Raw genomic sequence first — 19152 nt, forward strand, 5'->3', positions numbered from 1 at the left:
TTCTGGCAAATGCCAAACGTCCTGCACGGTGTTAGGCTGTAAGCACAACCCCCACCTGTGGACGTCGGGCCCTCATACCACCCTCATGGAGTCTGTTTCTGACCATTTGAGCAGACACATGCACATTTGTGGCCTGCTGGAGGTCATTTTGCAGGGCTCTGGCAGTGCTCCTCCTACTCCTCCTTGCACAAGGGCGGAGGTAGCGGTCCTGCTGCTGGGTTGTTGCCTTCCTACGGCCTCCTCCACGTCTCCTGATGTACTGGCCTGTCTCCTGGTAGCGCCTCCATGCTCTGGACACTACGCTGACAGACACAGCAAACCTTCTTGCCACAGCTCGCATTGATGTGCCATCCTGGATGAGCTGCACTACCTGAGCCACTTGTGTGGGTTGTAGACTCCGTCTCATGCTACCACTAGAGTGAAAGCACCGCCAGCATTCAAAAGTGACCAAAACATCAGCCAGGAAGCATAGGAACTGAGAAGTGGTCTGTGGTTACCACCTGCAGAACCACTCCTTTATTGGGGGTGTCTTGCTAATTGCCTATAATTTCCACCTGTTGTCTATTCCATTTGCACAACAGCATGTGAAATGTATTGTCAATCAGTGTTGCTTCCTAAGTGGACAGTTTGATTTCACAGAAGTGTGATTGACTTGGAGTTACATTGTGTTGTTTAAGTGTTCCCTTTATTTTTTTGAGCAGTATATATAGGATTCATATAGTCCTAATGGGAGAGTAAACTATATAGGATTCATATAGGCCTAATGGGAGACTAAACTATAAAATAACTATCTCTTTCTTGAGCTACTTAAATTCTGTTTGGTGCCTAACGATTTAAAAGTTTGGAGGTGTGTGTGTGTCCGGGGGTTATTGCAGGGGTCCCAGGCCACTTCCTACACCCACAGTGGAGTCCTGAGGGGAGCGTTAACCTCACAGCACGTTCTTCAACGTTCCTCAAAGTCAACACACTACAACATATGACTGCTCTAGTCTAGTGGAGCCCTATAACCTAGCTATGATGATGACTTCCTGTAGGTCTTTAACCCTCTTCAGAAGCAGAGTAGCAGACCCATTCATTTAGCCGTTTTATTGGACTTGTTCCAATGTTAGAGGAACGGTAATGAGGAGAGGATCTGTTCTCTAGCTGTTCCAACGTTAGAGGAACGGTAATGAGGAGAGAATCTGTTCTCTAGCTGTTCCAATGTTAGAGGAACGGTAATGAGGAGAGGATCTGTTCTCTAGCTGTTCCAACGTTAGAGGAATGGTAATGAGGAGAAGATCTGTTCTCTAGCCGTTCCTCTCTGTCTGTGCTGCAGGGTCTGTCTCTATTAACCAGATACGTGTCTTGTTAAACTGCTTTTGCTGGGAATGAGGGTTACCAACCAGCGTTTTACATATTCCTTCAGTAATATTGCCACAGTCATCCCACTTAGAAGAAGAAGAAATCAGCCAGCATGGCGTTACTGAACTTCCTGTATTCCATAATAGTCACATGCTAGAGTATAGCACTAACCAGCACTAACAGCTATTTCATCACAGTATTAAATAGGATAGTTTTTTCTGTGTTTTTACTCCACTTTGTCTCTGACCATATACATTTGGCCGTGTCTCACATCTTGCATAAGCATTTCTTGCAAGTAAGTATTTCATTGTACTGTGACACTACAGTACGCTGACAGAAACACTTTGATATGCATGGTGTGCCAGATGTTTCTGCCATTATAGTGAAAACCTCTGGGTATCTCAGGAGCTAGACTGTCTCCAAGGAGGACGTCTCCTTAAACTAAAGACTTTAGATGAGGTTGACTGTCCTTTCTCTCTCTGTCTCAGTGGTGGTTTCTGGGCTTTGCAGAGAGTTGGGCCTCCATGATGGCACAGTGTTGGTTCCAGACCTCTGGAGTGATCCACAGAAACATGCTTCTCTCTTTCCTTTGAAAGCCTCAGAATGTTTGGCAGTGCCACACACACACACACACACATTGAGAACAGTGTCCTCAGAGTAACATATATCATTCCTCCTCTTGCCAGACAATCTATGTCCCAAATTGCACTCTGTTCCCTATATAGTGCACAATATTTTAACTGTTTTTAGTGGACTTTTTGGTCAAAAGTAGTGCACTAAATAGGGAAAAGGGTGCCATTTGAAATGCAGACCTAATCTCTCTCTGGCTCCAGTATACTTAAAAAAAAATTAAAAAAAAATTAAAATAGAAGCCAGAATTCACAGAACTGTTTCCATGAACAGATATGTTGGTGTGAGATCAGCTCCCCTTTTGGTTTTGTGGGAATGAGTTGCCTTAGAGGAAGATGTCTGTCTGTATCTATCAGACGTGAGGTAGAACATCGTGTCTGCTAAGGGATGAATGGGCTAAAATGCCTGTCACTGTGTAGTAGGTGTGCTAAAATGCTAGCCTGTGTATAGCCTACATCAGACTGCTTAAATACAAGCCTGCACAGTAGTCGATTGCTAAACTGCTAACCTATATGTGTTCACAGCAGATATGCTAACGAGTCTGCTTGTTCCCACTTCTACAGAGGAGTCCCCCATGGTGTACTGTAGGTATGCTAAAATGCTAGCCTATATATGGCTTTTACCATAGCGATGCTAATGTGCTAACCTGAGAGTGTGCTTGTTTCTCTCTACAGAAGAGTCCTCCACAGTGCTGAAGATAGCTTCCTACATCCTGATAGGTGTAGGTGGTCTCTCCATGTTGATGGGCTTCCTGGGTTGCCTGGGGGCTATCTACGAGATCCGCTGTCTGCTGGGCCTGGTGAGCACACACACACGCAGACGCACACGCACAGAGCGCGCACGCACACGCACAGAGCACGCACGCACAGACGCGCGGTAGTAGGTGCCAGGCACACTGGTTTGTGTCAAGAACTGCAACAGGGGCTGGGTTTTTCACACTCAACAGTTTCCTGTGTGTATCAAGAATGGTCCACCACCCAAAGGACATCCAGCCAACTTGACCCAACTGTGGGAAGCATTGGAGTCAACATGGGCCAGCATCCCTGTGGAACGCTTTAACACCTTGTAGATTCCCTGCCCCGACGATTGAGGCTGTTCTGAGGGCAAAAGGGGTGCAACTCAATATAAGGAAGGTGTTCCTAATGTTTTGTCCACTCAGTGTATGCTAGTGTGAATGCATTACAAACTACTGCTACTGTACAGGGAGGAGTTGCACACAGAGCCCCGTGGCTGGTCCAGTGGATATTGTAGCAACACAAAGCCCCGTGGCTGTTCCAGTGGATATTGTAGCAACACAAAGCCCCGTGGCTGTTCCAGTGGATATTGTAGCAACACAAAGCCCCGTGGCTGTTCCAGTGGATATTGTAGCAACACAAAGCCCCGTGGCTGTTCCAGTGGATATTGTAGCAACACAAAGCCCCGTGGCTGTTCCAGTGGATATTGTAGTAGCAACACAAAGCCCCGTAGCTGGTCCAGTGGATATTGTAGCAACATAAAGCCCCGTGGCTGTTCCAGTGGATATTGTAGTAGCAACACAAAGCCCCGTGGCTGTTCCAGTGGATATTGTAGCAACACAAAGCCCCGTGGCTGGTCCAGTGGATATTGTAGCAACACAAAGCCCCGTGGCTGTTCCAGTGGATATTGTAGCAACACAAAGCCCCGTGGCTGGTCCAGTGGATATTGTAGTAGAACAAAGCCCCGTGGCTGTTCCTGTGGTTATTGTAGCAACACAAAGCCCCGTGGCTGGTCCAGTGGATATTGTCGCAACTCAAAGCCCCGTGGCTGTTCCAGTGGATATTGTAGCAACACAAAGCCCCGTGGCTGGTCCAGTGGATATTGTAGCAACACAAAGCCCCGTGGCTGTTCCAGTGGATATTGTAGCAACACAAAGCCCCGTGGCTGGTCCAGTGGATATTGTAGTAGAACAAAGCCCCGTGGCTGTTCCAGTGGTTATTGTAGCAACACAAAGCCCCGTGGCTGGTCCAGTGGATATTGTCGCAACTCAAAGCCCCGTGGCTGTTCCAGTGGATATTGTAGTAGCAACACAAAGCCCCGTGGCTGGTCCAGTGGATATTGTAGCAACATAAAGCCCCGTGGCTGTTCCAGTGGATATTGTAGTAGCAACACAAAGCCCCGTGGCTGTTCCAGTGGATATTGTAGTAGCAACACAAAGCCCCGTGGCTGTTCCAGTGGATATTGTAGTAGCAACACAAAGCCCCGTGGCTGTTCCAGTGGATATTGTAGTAGCAACACAAAGCCCCGTGGCTGGTCCAGTGGATATTGTAGCAACACAAAGCCCCGTGGCTGGTCCAGTGGATATTGTAGCAACACAAAGCCCCGTGGCTGTTCCAGTGGATATTGTAGCAACACAAAGCCCCATGGCTGGTCCAGTGGATATTGTAGCAACTCAAAGCCCCGTGGCTGTTCCAGTGGATATTGTAGTAGCAACTCAAAGCCCCGTGGCTGTTCCAGTGGATATTGTAGTAGCAACTCAAAGCCCCGTGGCTGTTCCAGTGGATATTGTAGTAGCAACACAAAGCCCCATGGCTGGTCCAGTGGATATTGTAGCAACATAAAGCCCTGTGGCTGGTCCAGTGGATATTGTAGCAACATCAGATCCTCTCTCCAGGGTTACTACTGTAGTTTTTGTTTGGAAGTTCACATCCTAGTCAATTATTTACATACATAGTTGAATACATAATGCATTTCTATTTGAAGGCAAGTGGGTATTGATGTCAGAATGATACTGCAGGTGAGGATGTCTGGTATGTGGGTTGGGGATTGGGTGGATGTGTTTATGCATTGTTATGATGGACTGTTGCCACGGCGATGTCATCTCATATCCCATGATCCTCTCTTCTTCCCCAGTACTTCACCTGCCTGCTGCTGATTCTGATTGGTCAGGTGGCAGCCGGTGTACTCATCTACTTCCAGAAGGACCTGGTGAGTGATGTCACTTCCTGTTTACACCTGTTGTTGGTCGTGTTCAGGAAAGAGAAAATTACTGAATGTAGCAGATAGAAATACCAAAAGTATGTCATTTAGCAGACACTCTTATCCAGAATGACTTACAGGAGCAATTAGGGTCAAGTGCCTTGCTCAAGTGTTTCACCTAGTCAGCTCGGGGATTCGAACCAGCGACCTTTTGGTTACTGGCCCAAACCTGTTAACTGCCGCTGCTCTTAACCACTAGACTACCTGCCAACGTCTGTTCTACACGGTGTATGTGTACCTGAACATTCCAGGATGTTGAACCCGCCTGAACACAACCTGTTCTGTAGAAAATGACTCACTACACCCTTGACTACACCTTGTTTTGAGACTGATTACGCCTTTTTTACTTTCAGTCAGAACACGCTACCAAAAGCTGTATTTATCCATTCTATAGGACCAGAGCAACATATACATTCTACTGGACCAGAACAACATATACATTCTACTGGACCAGAACAACATATACATTCTATAGTACCAGAACAACATATACATTCTATAGGACCAGAACAACATATACATTCTACTGGACCAGAACAACATATACATTCTATAGGACCAGAACAACACATACATTCTACTGGACCAGAACAACACATACATTCTACTGGACCAGAACAACACATACATTCTACTGGACCAGAACAACACATACATTCTATAGGACCAGCACAACACATACATTCTACTGGACCAGAACAACATATACATTCTACTGGACCAGAACAACACATACATTCTACTGGACCAGAACAACACATACATTCTACAGGACCAGAACAACACATACATTCTATAGGACCAGAACAACACATACATTCTACTGGACCAGAACAACATATACATTCTACTGGACCAGAACAACACATACATTCTACAGGACCAGAACAACACATACATTCTACAGGACCAGAACAACACATACATTCTATAGGACCAGAACAACACATACATTCTACTGGACCAGAACAACACATACATTCTACTGGACCAGAACAACACATACATTCTACTGGACCAGAGCAACACATACATTCTACTGGACCAGAGCAACACATACATTCTACTGGACCAGAGCAACACATACATTCTACTGGACCAGAGCAACACATACATTCTACTGGACCAGAGCAACACATACATTCTATAGGACCAGAACAACACATACATTCTATAGGACCAGAACAACACATACATTCTATAGGACCAGAACAACACATACATTCTACTGGACCAGAACAACACATACATTCTACTGGACCAGAACAACACATACATTCTATAGGACCAGAACAACATATTTACAGTTATCATACAATAAGATCGCTGATGTGAAATGCATCAGTAGAAGTAGTGGTTTCATAATGACTGGGCACATAACATTTTATCTTTGCTTCTATTTTCTGTTTAATCTGAGCCATTTTCTTTGGTCGTGTTCTTATATTGTATTATTTCTTATTGTTGTTGCATTGTCCCGTGTGGCTCAGTTGGTAGAGCATGGTGTTTGCAACGCCAGGGTTGTGGGTTCAATTCCCATGGGGGACCAGTACGGAGAAAAAAATGTATGAAATGTATGCATTCACTACTGTAAGTCGCTCTGGATAAGAGCGTCTGCTAAATGACTAAAAGGTAAAAGGTAAAGGTAAACATATACATTCTATAGGACCAGAACAACATTCTACAGGACCAGAACAACATATACATTCTACTGGACCAGAACAACATATACATTCTACTGGACCAGAAAAAGATTCTACTGGACCAGAACAACATATCCATGTTGAATAATAGTGAAGACATCAACATGAAATAACACATATGGTATCATGTAGTAACCAAAAAATTGTTAAAGAGATCAAAATATATTTATATTTGAGATTCTTCAAAGTAGCCACCCTTTGCCTTGATGACAGCTTTGCACACTCCTTGAATGAGTAGGTGTGTCCCAACTTTTGACTGGTATTGTACATGACTGGTGCTGTACATTGTACATGACTGGTGCTGTACATTGTACATGACTGGTGCTGTACATTGTACATGACTGGTGCTGTACATTGTACATGACTGTGTTGGAGCACATCTTCCAAGAAAAGACAGTGATTTCCATGGAATAAAAAGTGTTCCCAGCTTCTCTGGGACTTTGTATGTGTCGGTTGTCAATAACAGTGTAAAGAATTTCCCCCTGTTGGTTTCATTTAGCTAAGATGAGTTTCTGATAATAAAAAACCCTGACAAGCCCAAAGAGAGGCTGTTTCCCATATGTCACTATATTCCTTATCCCTACGGGCCCTGATCAAAATAAATGAACAGGGGGCCATTCCTTATCCCTACGGGCCCTGATCAAAAGAAATGAACAAGGGGCCATTCCTTATCCCTACGGGCCCTGATCAAAAGAAATGAACAGGGGGCCATTCCTTATCCCTACGGGCCCTGATCAAAAGAAATGAACAGGGGGCCATTCCTTATCCCTACGGGCCCTGATCAAAAGAAATGAACAGGGGGCCATTTGGGACATATCCGGTGTCATGTCAGTGAGTGAATTATCTTCGCCTTATGCCCTACAATTTGCTAACACTCTGACGAGACCATCATGTCAATACCACCAGGAACTTGGTCTCTCTCTGCAATTGCACCACTCTCAAACACAAGTGGACTTACACTTATACTTCCAAAATCTCAAAAAATGTACAATGGTGCTGGTTCCGCCAAGTCCTCACGCATTGGACAACTGAGATATATGTTATGCTTTTATTATTGATCTCTTGTAATGTGGGACCAAACCCTGGGCCGGTAGATACCATGCAATCTCTACCGGCTCCCTAGGATTTTAAAAACCAGAGCAGGTTTTGGCCTCTTGCATGTTAATGTCAGAAGTCTATTTCCAAAAATAGACATGATTTAGAATATGGGCCAATACGACAAATGCAGACAATGGTTTTATCAGAAACTTGGCTATGGAAATCGGTGTCATAACCCGATTTCTATTGATGGGTACAACATTTTTAGAACGGATCGGATGAGTAGAGGAGGAGGGGTCGCAATTTGTCAAATCCAAGTTTAACACCTGAAATTCTCTCGATGACCAAAGCCAAACATTTTGAATTGCTTGCGGTTAAAGTGAACTTACAGTTAAAGTCGGAAGTTTACATACACCTTAACCAAATACATTTAAACTCAGTTTTTCACAATTCCTGACATTTAATCCTAGTAAAAATTCCCTGTCTTAGGTCAGTTAGGATCACCACTTTTTATTTTAAGAATGTGAAATGTCAGAATAATAGTAGAGATAATGATTTATTTATGCTTTTATTTCTTTCATCACATTCCCAGTGGGTCAGAAGTGTACATACACTCAATTAGTATTGGGTAGCATTGCCTTTTAAATTCTTTAACTTGGGTCAAACGTTTTGGGTAGCCTTCCAAAAGCTTCCCACAATAAGTTGGGTGAATTTTGGCCCATTCTTCCTGACAGAGACACCTGAAACCCCACCTCTTTAAGGAATAGCTAGGATAGGATAAAGTAATCCTTCTAACCCCCCCCCAAAAAAAGATTTAGATGCACTATTGTAAAGTGGTTGTTCCACTGGATATCATAAGGTGAATCCACCAATTTGTAAGTCGCTCTGGATAAGAGCGTCTGCTAAATGACTTAAATGTAAATGTAAATGTAAATGTCAAGCTGATTGAGCAGTGTTTTGGTATCTCAGTGCCAACTGTTGTTCACTATGAAAAGTGCAGGGCACTAGTGTAGTGGTGGTTATTGTTGTTTAGGAGGCCTTGGCCCCAGGAGGACCAGAGGAAAGCCTGGCCAGGTGTGTGTCTGTCAGTGAGGGGCAGTAAGCATAGGGGTCAGAGAGAGATACGTTTGTCAGTGGGGAGATGGGTCAGAGAGAGAGAGGTGTGTATGTGAGTGAGAAGATGGGTCAGAGAGAGGGTGACTGCTGCTGGTAGGAACACACGCACACCAGCTGGAGAGATGTGTAAACACCGATGTGGATAATTGGAGAAACATGCGCACACACACACACACACACACACACCTTCTATAAGTTTCTAGCTGGTTTGGAATGACCTAGCAGATTGTAGCAGAATCTATAGACTTGGAATGGAACAGAACCCATCCTGGCTGGATAGGATAGTTCAATGGCTTGGTTCAGCCACCTCAACAACACACACACACACACACACACACACACATACACACTGTCTGTCTCTCCCAGAGGACCTGAAGGGAACCATCTGACTAGGAAATGCCGTAAAGCTGGAATTCACCACTCAGACCCAAATATTGAATGAGTCCCAAATGGCACCTTATTCCCTCTATAGTGCACTACTTAGGGAGGAGGGTGCCATTTGGGACAGTCATATCCCTGATGTATCCCTGAAGTAGTGCACTATATAGGGAAGAGGGTGCCATTTGGGACAGCCATATCCCTGATGTATCCCTGCTGCTTCCTGCTTTTTGAATCTGAAATAGAACCATCGTTGGAAGTCTGGATCCAACATGTATTATTTTTTTTATTTCACCTTTATTTAACCAGGTAGGCCAGTAGAGAACAAGTCCTTTATTTAACCAGGTAGGCCAGTAGAGAACAAGTCCTTTATTTAACCAGGTAGGCCAGTAGAGAACAAGTCCTTTATTTAACCAAGTAGGCCAGTAGAGAACACGTCCTTTATTTAACCAGGTAGGCCAGTAGAGAACAAGTCCTTTATTTAACCAGGTAGGCCAGTAGAGAACAAGTTCTCATTTACAACTGAGACCTGGCCAAGAATAAAGCAAAGCAGTGCGACAAAAACAACAACACAGAGTTACACATGGAATAAACAAACATACAGTCAATAATACAATAGAACAATCTATATACAGTCTGTGCAAATAAAGTAATATTAGGGAGGTAAGGCAATAAATAGGCCGTAGTGGTGAAATAATTACAATTTAGCAATTAAACACTGGAGTGATAGATGTGCAGAAGATGAATGTGCAAGTAGAGATACTGGGGTGCAAAGGAGCAAAAAATAAAAAATAACATGGGGATGAGGTAGTTGGATGGGCTGTTTACAGATGGGCTATGTACAGGTGCAGTGATCTGTGAGCTGCTCTGACAGCTGGTGCTTAAAGTTAGTGAGGGAGATATGCGTCTCCAGCTTCAGTAATGTTTTTGCAATTCGTACATTTTTCAACATCAGCCAGCGGCAGCAGCCTCTCTGCCAAGTGGACTTTCAAGACTCTACATGTTGCTTCAGTACTTTAAACAATATCACATTTCTCAGTAATACTCTGTTCACTCTAACTAAGCATTTCAACACAACAGACATGTCCAAATCATGTAGCTAACCACGTCTGGGGCCTGTCGCTGGGGCCTGTCGCTGGGGCCTGTCGCTGGGGCCTGATACTTTTGCTAGAGTCTCCCCACAGAAGGACATGCCAGCGCTCTTTTTCAATTTCTTTCCGTCGATTCCTCCCTTCCACTCTCCTCATTTCCTTCTCAAAACGCATTAGACAATGAGGTCAGAAGGGAGGGACCTTGAACCTTCTCCTCCAATACGGTTGAGAAGGAGGTGAGCATGTAGGAAGTGAGGAGGTGGGAAGCGAGGAATGGTGGAAAGGCTCATTGAGAGAGCCCTTGTCTCACCATAGGAAGACATGCCAGGTCTCCCTTCTGACCTCAATGGGACTTCCTGGTTCAATAAATGTTCACAACAAAACGTGTTTCAACAACCATCGAACGTGAACTTCGTGTGGTTCTGCTCTTTAACGACACACACCTCAAAGTTTTTAGGGTGGCAGAAAAAACTTGATCCCAAATGGAGCCATATTCCCTCTATAGTGCACTACTTTAGACTGGAGCCCTATTCCCTATATAGTGGTACTACTAAAGACCAGAGCCCTATTCCCTATATAGTGGTACTACTATAGACCAGAGCCCTATTCCCTATATAGTGGTACTACTATAGACCAGAGCCCTATTCCCTATATAGTGCACTACTATAGACCAGAGCCCTATTCCCTATATAGTGCACTACCTTTGACTGGAGCCCTATGCACCTTTGTTAAAAGTAGCGCACTATAAAGGGAATAGGGTGCCATTTAGGAGACAAAAACAGCACTTTATATGACCTGTTTCAACAGAGAAGGAATGGGGAGGGGTCAGAGATGAGTGGGGGCCATAAGATCTACACATTACAAAACAATACTAGTTTTGAATGATCAGGGATTTTTCTCTCCAGGAATTTACTCAGATTTATTCAACTGATTTGTATCTCTAGTTCTGGGCATTGTATTTTCTCTCCAGGTTTTGTGTTTGTGTTTAGAAACTTTTTTAGAGTAGTTTAGAAACCATCACTGTCTGATTTGACTCATTGAATGACTGGTTTACTGACTGGTTTCCCCCTTCTGTCTGTCTCTCTGTCTGTCTCTCTCTGTCTGTCTCTCTCTGTCTGTCTCTCTCTGTCTGTCTCTCTCTGTCTCTCTGTCTCAGCTAAATAAGGAGATGTCCAACATCGTGACCCAGATCCTAAGCAACTACCCTGGAAAGAACAGCACCACAGAGCAGGCCTGGGATTATATACAGAGGACGGTGAGTTGGGAGCACAGATCTAGGATCATCTTCCCTTAACTCGAACCATTTTGAACAAAGAGGGGAAAAGGGGTGTTATTTTGACTTGGAACGGAGGTCAATTCAACCAGTTCAAAAGTCAACACACCAGTCGACCAAAAGAGATTTAACATTACCTGTAGTTTTACGGTAAAGTGGCAAGTGGTGTAAAATGTAATAAAATACAATGAATGTTGACCGTTCATTTGCATAGAATTGTCAGTTACCTGAAGTGAAACAAACGGTCTGATGTAAGTAGTCTAGTGCTTGGTATAAGGCTCTCTGTACAGAAATTACACTGGTGTCATTTGACGCAGTCGTAAAAGACATCTAAATGGAGTGTTAAGTGAAGCCAAACCGTAGCTGTTAGAAATGGATTGTTCAGTGGAGCCAAACCGTAGCTGTTAGAAATGGATTGTTCAGTGGAGCCAAACCGTAGCTGTTAGAAATGGATTGTTCAGTGGAGCCAAACCGTAGCTGTTAGAAATGGATTGTTCAGTGAAGCCAAACCGTAGCTGTTAGAAATGGATTGTTCAGTGAAGCCAAACCGTAGCTGTTAGAAATGGATTGTTCAGTGGAGCCAAACCGTAGCTGTTAGAAATGGATTGTTCAGTGGAGCCAAACCGTAGCTGTTAGAAATGGATTGTTAAGTGGAGCCAAACCGTAGCTGTTAGAAATGGATTGTTCAGTGGAGCCAAACCGTAGCTGTTAGAAATGGATTGTTCAGTGAAGCCAAACCGTAGCTGTTAGAAATGGATTGTTCAGTGAAGCCAAACCGTAGCTGTTAGAAATGGATTGTTCAGTGGAGCCAAACCGTAGCTGTTAGAAATGGATTGTTCAGTGGAGCCAAACCGTAGCTGTTAGAAATGGATTGTTAAGTGAAGCCAAACCGTAGCTGTTAGAAATGGATTGTTAAGTGGAGCCAAACCGTAGCTGTTAGAAATGGATTGTTAAGTGAAGCCAAACCGTAGCTGTTAGAAATGGATTGTTAAGTGGAGCCAAACCGTAGCTGTTAGAAATGGATTGACACAAAGGCCTTACGCCAAGCTCTTAAAGCTCCGTCCGTCTGGAAAAGTTATTTCAAACAAAGGAAGTGGAGAATACTTCACCTCTCAGCTCCTTGTAAACCCCTTCAGCAGCGTGAACATTTCTTTGTCCTAGTTCATTGTAAAGCAATACTTACAGTATAGGGTTGCTAGTCAGCGTTAATCTATCTGAAAACGACTGGACTTCTTGGGTTTCCCCTTCTTCCATTCTCTTTCTGGACATGTTTCCTCACTATTATTGTCAACCTTTAATCACCATTGTTTTATCACCTTTATCTCTACCCCCCCTTCTCTCTCCTTCCTCCCCTCCCTCTCGCTCTCATTCTCTCGCTCTCTCTCCCTCCTCCCTCTATCTCTATCTCTACCTCTAATCCCTCTCTACCTCTCTCCCCCCTCTCTACCTCTCTCTCACTTTGTTTCTCACTCTCTCTCATCGCTCTCGCTTTCTGTCTCTCATCTCTCTCGCTTTGTCTCCGTCTCCCCTTTCGCTCTCTCTCTCCCTCTCTCTCATCTTCTCTCTCCTTTCCTCCATCCATCCCCCTCTCTCTCCAGATGGAGTGTTGTGGATGGAGTGGTCATATGGACTGGCATGGTAATGCTGTCGTAGTGAACAGTTCCCAGCTGTTGTTCCCGTGTTCCTGCCAGAACGTGTCTCTGGTTGAGGGTGATTCCTCCTCTGACAGTGGTTTCTGTGAGGCACAGTCACTTCACTGGCCCGTCTACAACAGGGTAAGAACACTCTATATATTAATCAAATTTCAAATCAAATGTATTTATAAAGCCCTTCTTACATCAGCTGATATCTCAACGTGCTGTACTTAAACCCAGCTTAAAACCCCAAACAGCAAGCAATGCAGGTGTAGAAGCAGGGTGGCTAGGAAAAACTCCCTAGAAAGGCCGGAACCTAAGAAGAAACCTAGAGGAACCAGGCTATGAGGGGTGGCCAGTCCTCTTCTGGCTGTGCCGGGTGGAGATTATAACAGAACATGGCCAACATGTTCAAATGTTCATAGATGACCAGCAGGGTCAGATAATAATAATCACAGTGGTTGTAGAGGGTGCAACATGTCAGCACCTCAGGAGTAAATGTCAGTTGGCTTTTCATAGCCGATCATTCAGAGTATCTCTACCGCACCTGCTGTCTCTAGAGAGTTGAAAACAGCAGGTCTGGGACAGGTAGCACGTCCGGTGAACAGGTCAGGGTTCCACAGCCGCAGGCAGAACAGTTGAAACCGGAGCAGCAGCACCACCAGGTGAACTGGGGACAGCAAGGAGTCATCAGTCCAGGTAGTCCTGAGGGAGAAAGAAAGAGAGAATTAAATTCACACAGGACACCGGATAAGACAGGAGAAATACTCCAGATATATATTATATTAGTTTTAAGATTGGTTGATTGATTGATTGGTTGATTGATTGATTAAGAGAACACTCCTACAGAGAGGCTTCTCATAGTACTTGTGCTACACATGTATCAGTACTCCACGTAAGTCTGTGTCAACTTCAAATGGCATTGAAATATGGTCACAGTGTTTGACTCCATAACTGAGTTACTTGCAACATGAACATCACTAAACACCACCATCATCTGTTAATATATTGGACTGTGTTTAATATACGTCTCTCTGTCTCTCAGGGCTGTAACTCCAGTGTAGAGAGCTGGCTGTTTGCCAACGTTGGAGTGATCCTGGGGGTCTGCCTGGGAGTGGCCGTCATCGAGGTAAAGAACAACATATACATTCTACTGGACCAGAACAACATATACATTCTACTGGACCAGAACAACATATACATTCTATAGGACCAGAACAACATATACATTCTATAGGACCAGAACAACACATACATTCTACTGGACCAGAACAACACATACATTCTACTGGACCAGAACAACACATACATTCTACATAATCTGTCAGGCAGGTCTCTCAGCCAGACAGATGTTTATCATTAAGAGGAATAAAAGCCTGTCAGAAACAGCTTCTGACCTCTTGACTTAATCCGTGTGACTTCCAAGACTGCAGCTCTTGTTTTTCAGTGTATGTAGACACTTCCTGCTACGGGAGCGTACACTGATCACAGCTATTGAGAGAACCCTCCTGAAAGGCTTTAGATGTAGTGATACTGTTACCCTAACCTCTAACCTCTGCTTTCTACAGCTCCTGGGTATGATCCTGTCCATAGGGCTGTGTAAGAGCATACACACTGAGGATTACACCAAAGTGCCAAAGTACTGAAGATGACGACAGGGGACGCTATGACACACACACACACACACACATATGTTCTCTCTCTCTCTCCCTCCCTTTATTTGGAGAAACGCGTTCGGTGCAGATGTTTATTTGCTTTCATTTTTGTTTAATTTGTTTCGTTTTTGTTTTGTATTTTTTTTGGAGGCACTTGTGTCTTTTGTGTCAGTCCAGTTTCCATTGGAGCACTTTAGAGACTGTAGTTATGGATTAGAGCGGAAGACGGGACGAGAGCAGACCGGGTCACAGAGACAACAGAGATGTGGAGAAAGTAGGACAGGAAGTGTGAAGAGAGGACAGAGAAGATGAGGATGTAGAAAGAGATGGAGTCTCGTCTCCTGTCCTCGGCAGATGCGGTCTACCACATCCTTGACTTCTGGAGAAGATACATTTTATCATCAGGAGTGAATCATGATTGTCATTGTTTGTCAGCTCTCGTAGGGTCCAATCCTAACTTCAGATATGCATGGGTAACTTTCATGTATTGAAAATGTCAAATATGAGATTTTCAGTTGGAGAATTTAATTGGGAGAGTTGTGAAAATGTGAGTTGTGTTCACAGATCTCAAGTTAGGTTAACGGTCATTATTGAGTAGACCTGACTAGAAGAGGAAGGGTTCGGGTTATTGGACTCCTGGAAAATAAACGACATTGTTTTGAGTTGTTATGCATTTTTGTTTGTTATAGTACCTTGTATATAATTTAGTTTGGTATTTTGTGAGCCTCTGAATCCACGTTTTTGTGAAGATGTGGTTTACTCCTTGTTTTTCAAAAGGTTTTTTCATTGCATGTTTTCTTTTTCATGTATTTCATTTTTTTTGGTGCAGTTTTAGATTATTTTTCTTGATAATTTTGTTTAAAATGATAGGAATAATGAGATACTAAAGAGGACCAAGATTCTGCTACTTTAAAGTGGGGGGGGGGCTTGGCTCGTAGGGGGGGGTTCCCCAACTGGTGTCCCGCGGGTGATTTTTATTTACCGGCCCAAGTTTTCTGAGCTAGATATAAATGAATCCGCTCCAAGTGATTTTAATTTTGGAAATCTGTTCCATAGTATTCCCACGCATAATAGAGGGATATATGTGACTGTATACAAATCTAAACAAGCTTTGAAATGATTAAGTTTAAGTTAAATAGTATATCTGTTTGGTCTTCTTGCTGTCAATTTTCAGTCTACAAATGATTTGTAATTATGTTGCGACCCCCCCCCCATCCCCCCCCTTAATACACTCAAAAAACAAATCATCCCTCTGCTGATTCTAGTGGATCACTGCTTTTTAAGGGGCTGTGCTCCAATAATCCACCTCCCATATTGGCAAAAAAAGTCTTAGTTTACAATTGTCTTTTGATGACAAACAGAATACTTTGTTATGAATTTTATGTTGATTGTGGCATCTTGTCGGTTGTGAGTTACTCTGAAGCTTTTCATCTTTTTTGTGATGACGGCTTTCACGTAAATATCTCATTTTCCTTCAGAAGACAAACATACACGTTTAAGAAATGAACCATTTTGTATTAACAAATATTTTTTTTAATCAGGGTTATGTAACCATTTTCTGTGAGTGAAGAGCAAATTTAAATAACAGAAGCTGGGTTCTGTTATTTTTTTATTTTATTTTTTTTTTAAGAAGAAAAACGTCCTTGTTTTTGAGAAAAGATCCATTTTGGACCAGAATTTTTTTATGTACAGTAAATCATTCAGAATTAAATTCATGTATTTTTTTTAAACTTTGAATTAAGGTTTTTGTTTTATATTTAGGCTTTTCTTTTTGTTGTCTGATTTGATAAACCTTTCTTGACCTTGGAGTAATTTTTTTTTTACCCGTAGGACTATTAATTTAGAACTTGATCAACTTCTGTCTGCTAGCTTGATCAGTTGAAGTATACTCACCCCATTGATTCTGTCAATAAACATTCAATAGACTGACTTGTGTGTCTGCCGATTTTCGAGAGAATCAAATCTGAGAAACATGTAGCATGCTATTCACCCTGAGAAAGAGCATCCCCATGTGGTGGTCTCCAAAAGAAGTGGCAGTTCAAATATAGGTACAACTATCCAGTTAGGGAGAACCAGTAAGAGACGGGGATACAATTCACAAGTTATCACCACACACACACCAGACTCTCACACACACACACAGCAAGAGGAGACTAGTAGAAGTCCTAGTGTTTTAATGGTTAAAGATGCACTGAACACCAGTCAGAGAGACCAGAAGAAGGGTGGAGATGAGGTGGAGGACAGGAGGTTCTAGGGGTTGTCACTGAACACCAGTCAGAGAGTCCAGAAGAAGGAGTGTCCATGTGGAAAGGGTGGAGATAAGGGGAAGGACAGGAGGTTCTAGGGGTTGTCTCTGAACACCAGTCAGAGAGTCCAGAAGAAGGAGTGTCCATGTGGAAAGGGTGGAGATAAGGGGAAGGACAGGAGGTTCTAGGGGTTGTCTCAACATGCCCTCCTGGAGACACTTCAGGGGCAGACTGGGGTCTCCAACCCCCCCCCCCCAGGTTAGGTATTTCCCGTTCCCCATTCAGTACCTTAGGCAGTTGTAATGGGCTTTGCAGGTGTGGTTCCCTTGTGCATACCGAATACATTTCTTTTAACCTCTGAAAACCCTCCCACTTGCTGGCCAACAGAAGGGTTGGGTTAAAGGTGGAAGACTAATTTCAGTTCAATGCCTTCAACTGAAATGTGTCTTCCTCATTTAACCCTCTGAATCAGAGAGGTGGGGGGGGGCTGCCTTAATCAACATCCACGTCTTTGGCGCCCCAGGGAACAGTGGGTTAACTGCCTTGCTCAGAACGATCCAGCAACCTTTCAGTTACTGGCCCAACACCCCTGTAGATGTAGTGTAGACGTGCCAGCTCATGGTGATCTCCTTCCCAGCTGTTAAAGCGTTAATCCAGTAGGGGGAGCTATAGGACTCTGATCACAAACTGGCTGAGAGTCTTCATTCCAGCATTCCTCCATGATCTATGGTCTGTTGGAGGACGTTGCCCCTTGACAATGATCTATGGTCTGTTGGAGGATGTTGCCCCTTGACAATGATCTATGGTCTGTTGGAGGACGTTGCCCCTTGACAATGATCTATGGTCTGTTGGAGGACGTTGCCCCTTGACAATGATATATGGTCTGTTGGAGGACGTTGCCCTTTGACCAAATCAAATGTATTTGTCACATACACATGGTTAGCAGATGTTATTGCGAGTGTAGCGAAATGCTTGTGCTTCTAGTTCCGACCATGCAGTAATATCTAACATGTAATCTAACCTAACAATTCCACAACAACTACCTTATACACACAAGTGTAAAGATGTAAACAAGTGTAAATGAATACGAATATGTACATACAAATATATAAATGAGCGATGGCCGAACGGCATAGGCAAGATGCAGTAGATGGAGTATAGAGTACAGTATATACATATGAGATGAATAATGTAGGGTATGAAAACATATAAAGTAGCATTGTTTAAAGTGGCTAGTGATACATTTAATTACATCAGATGGCAAGATGCAGTAGATGGTAAAGCGTACAGTATATGCATATGAGATGAGTAATGTAGGGTAAGTAAACATTATATAATATAATGTGGCTAGTGATAAACTGATTACATCCATTTTTCCATTATTAAAGTGGCTAGAGTTGAGTCAGTATGTTGGCAGCAGCCACTCAATGTTAGTGATGGCTGTTTAACAGTCTGATGGCCTTGAGATAGAAGCTGTTTATCAGTCTCTCGGTCCCAGCTTTGATGCACCTGTACTGACCTCGCCTTCGGGATGATAGCGGGGTGAACAGGCAGTGGCTTGGGTGGTTGTTGTCCTTGATGATCTTTTTGGCCTTCCTGTGACATCGGGTGGTGTAGGTGTCCTGGAGGGCAGGTAGTTTGCACCCGGTGGTGCGTTGTGCAGACCACACTACCCTCTGGAGAGCCTTCCGGTTTTGGGCGGAGCAGCTCCCATACCAGGCGGTGATACAGCCTGACAGGATGCTCTCGATTGTGCATCTGTAAAAGTTTGTGAGTGTTTTTGGTGACAATCCGAATTTCTTCAGCCTCCTGAGGTTGAAGAGGCGCTGCTGCGCCTTCTTCACCACGCTGTCTGTGTGGGTGAACCATTTCAGTTTGTCCGTGATGTGTACGCCGAGAAACTTAAAACTCTCCACCCTCTCCACTACTGTCCCGTCAATGTGGCTAGGGGGGTGCTCCCTCTGCTGTTTCCTGAAGTCCACGATCATCGATCCACGACAATGATCTATGGTCTGTTGGAGGACGTTGCCCCTTGACAATGATCTATGGTCTGTTG

The 19152-nt window shown here is 43.8% G+C and overlaps 1 protein-coding gene across 1 annotated transcript in view; it reads left to right on the forward strand.

Annotated features, from left to right (window-relative positions):
* LOC106587947 (CD82 antigen) overlaps positions 1 to 16779 on the forward strand; it is a 48712-nt gene extending 31933 nt beyond the window's left edge. Inside the window, exons 4-9 of the mRNA XM_014176609.2 lie at positions 2646 to 2770; positions 4840 to 4914; positions 11445 to 11543; positions 13160 to 13336; positions 14241 to 14324; positions 14764 to 16779. Of these exons, the coding sequence (XP_014032084.1) occupies positions 2646 to 2770; positions 4840 to 4914; positions 11445 to 11543; positions 13160 to 13336; positions 14241 to 14324; positions 14764 to 14841 (638 nt within the window). The 3' untranslated portion in view covers positions 14842 to 16779. The remainder of the gene's footprint in view (positions 1 to 2645; positions 2771 to 4839; positions 4915 to 11444; positions 11544 to 13159; positions 13337 to 14240; positions 14325 to 14763) is intronic.
* The last annotated feature ends 2373 nt before the right edge of the window (positions 16780 to 19152 follow it).

The sequence above is a fragment of the Salmo salar genome, unplaced genomic scaffold (genome assembly GCF_905237065.1).
Source record: "Salmo salar unplaced genomic scaffold, Ssal_v3.1, whole genome shotgun sequence".
NCBI lineage: Eukaryota > Metazoa > Chordata > Actinopteri > Salmoniformes > Salmonidae > Salmo > Salmo salar.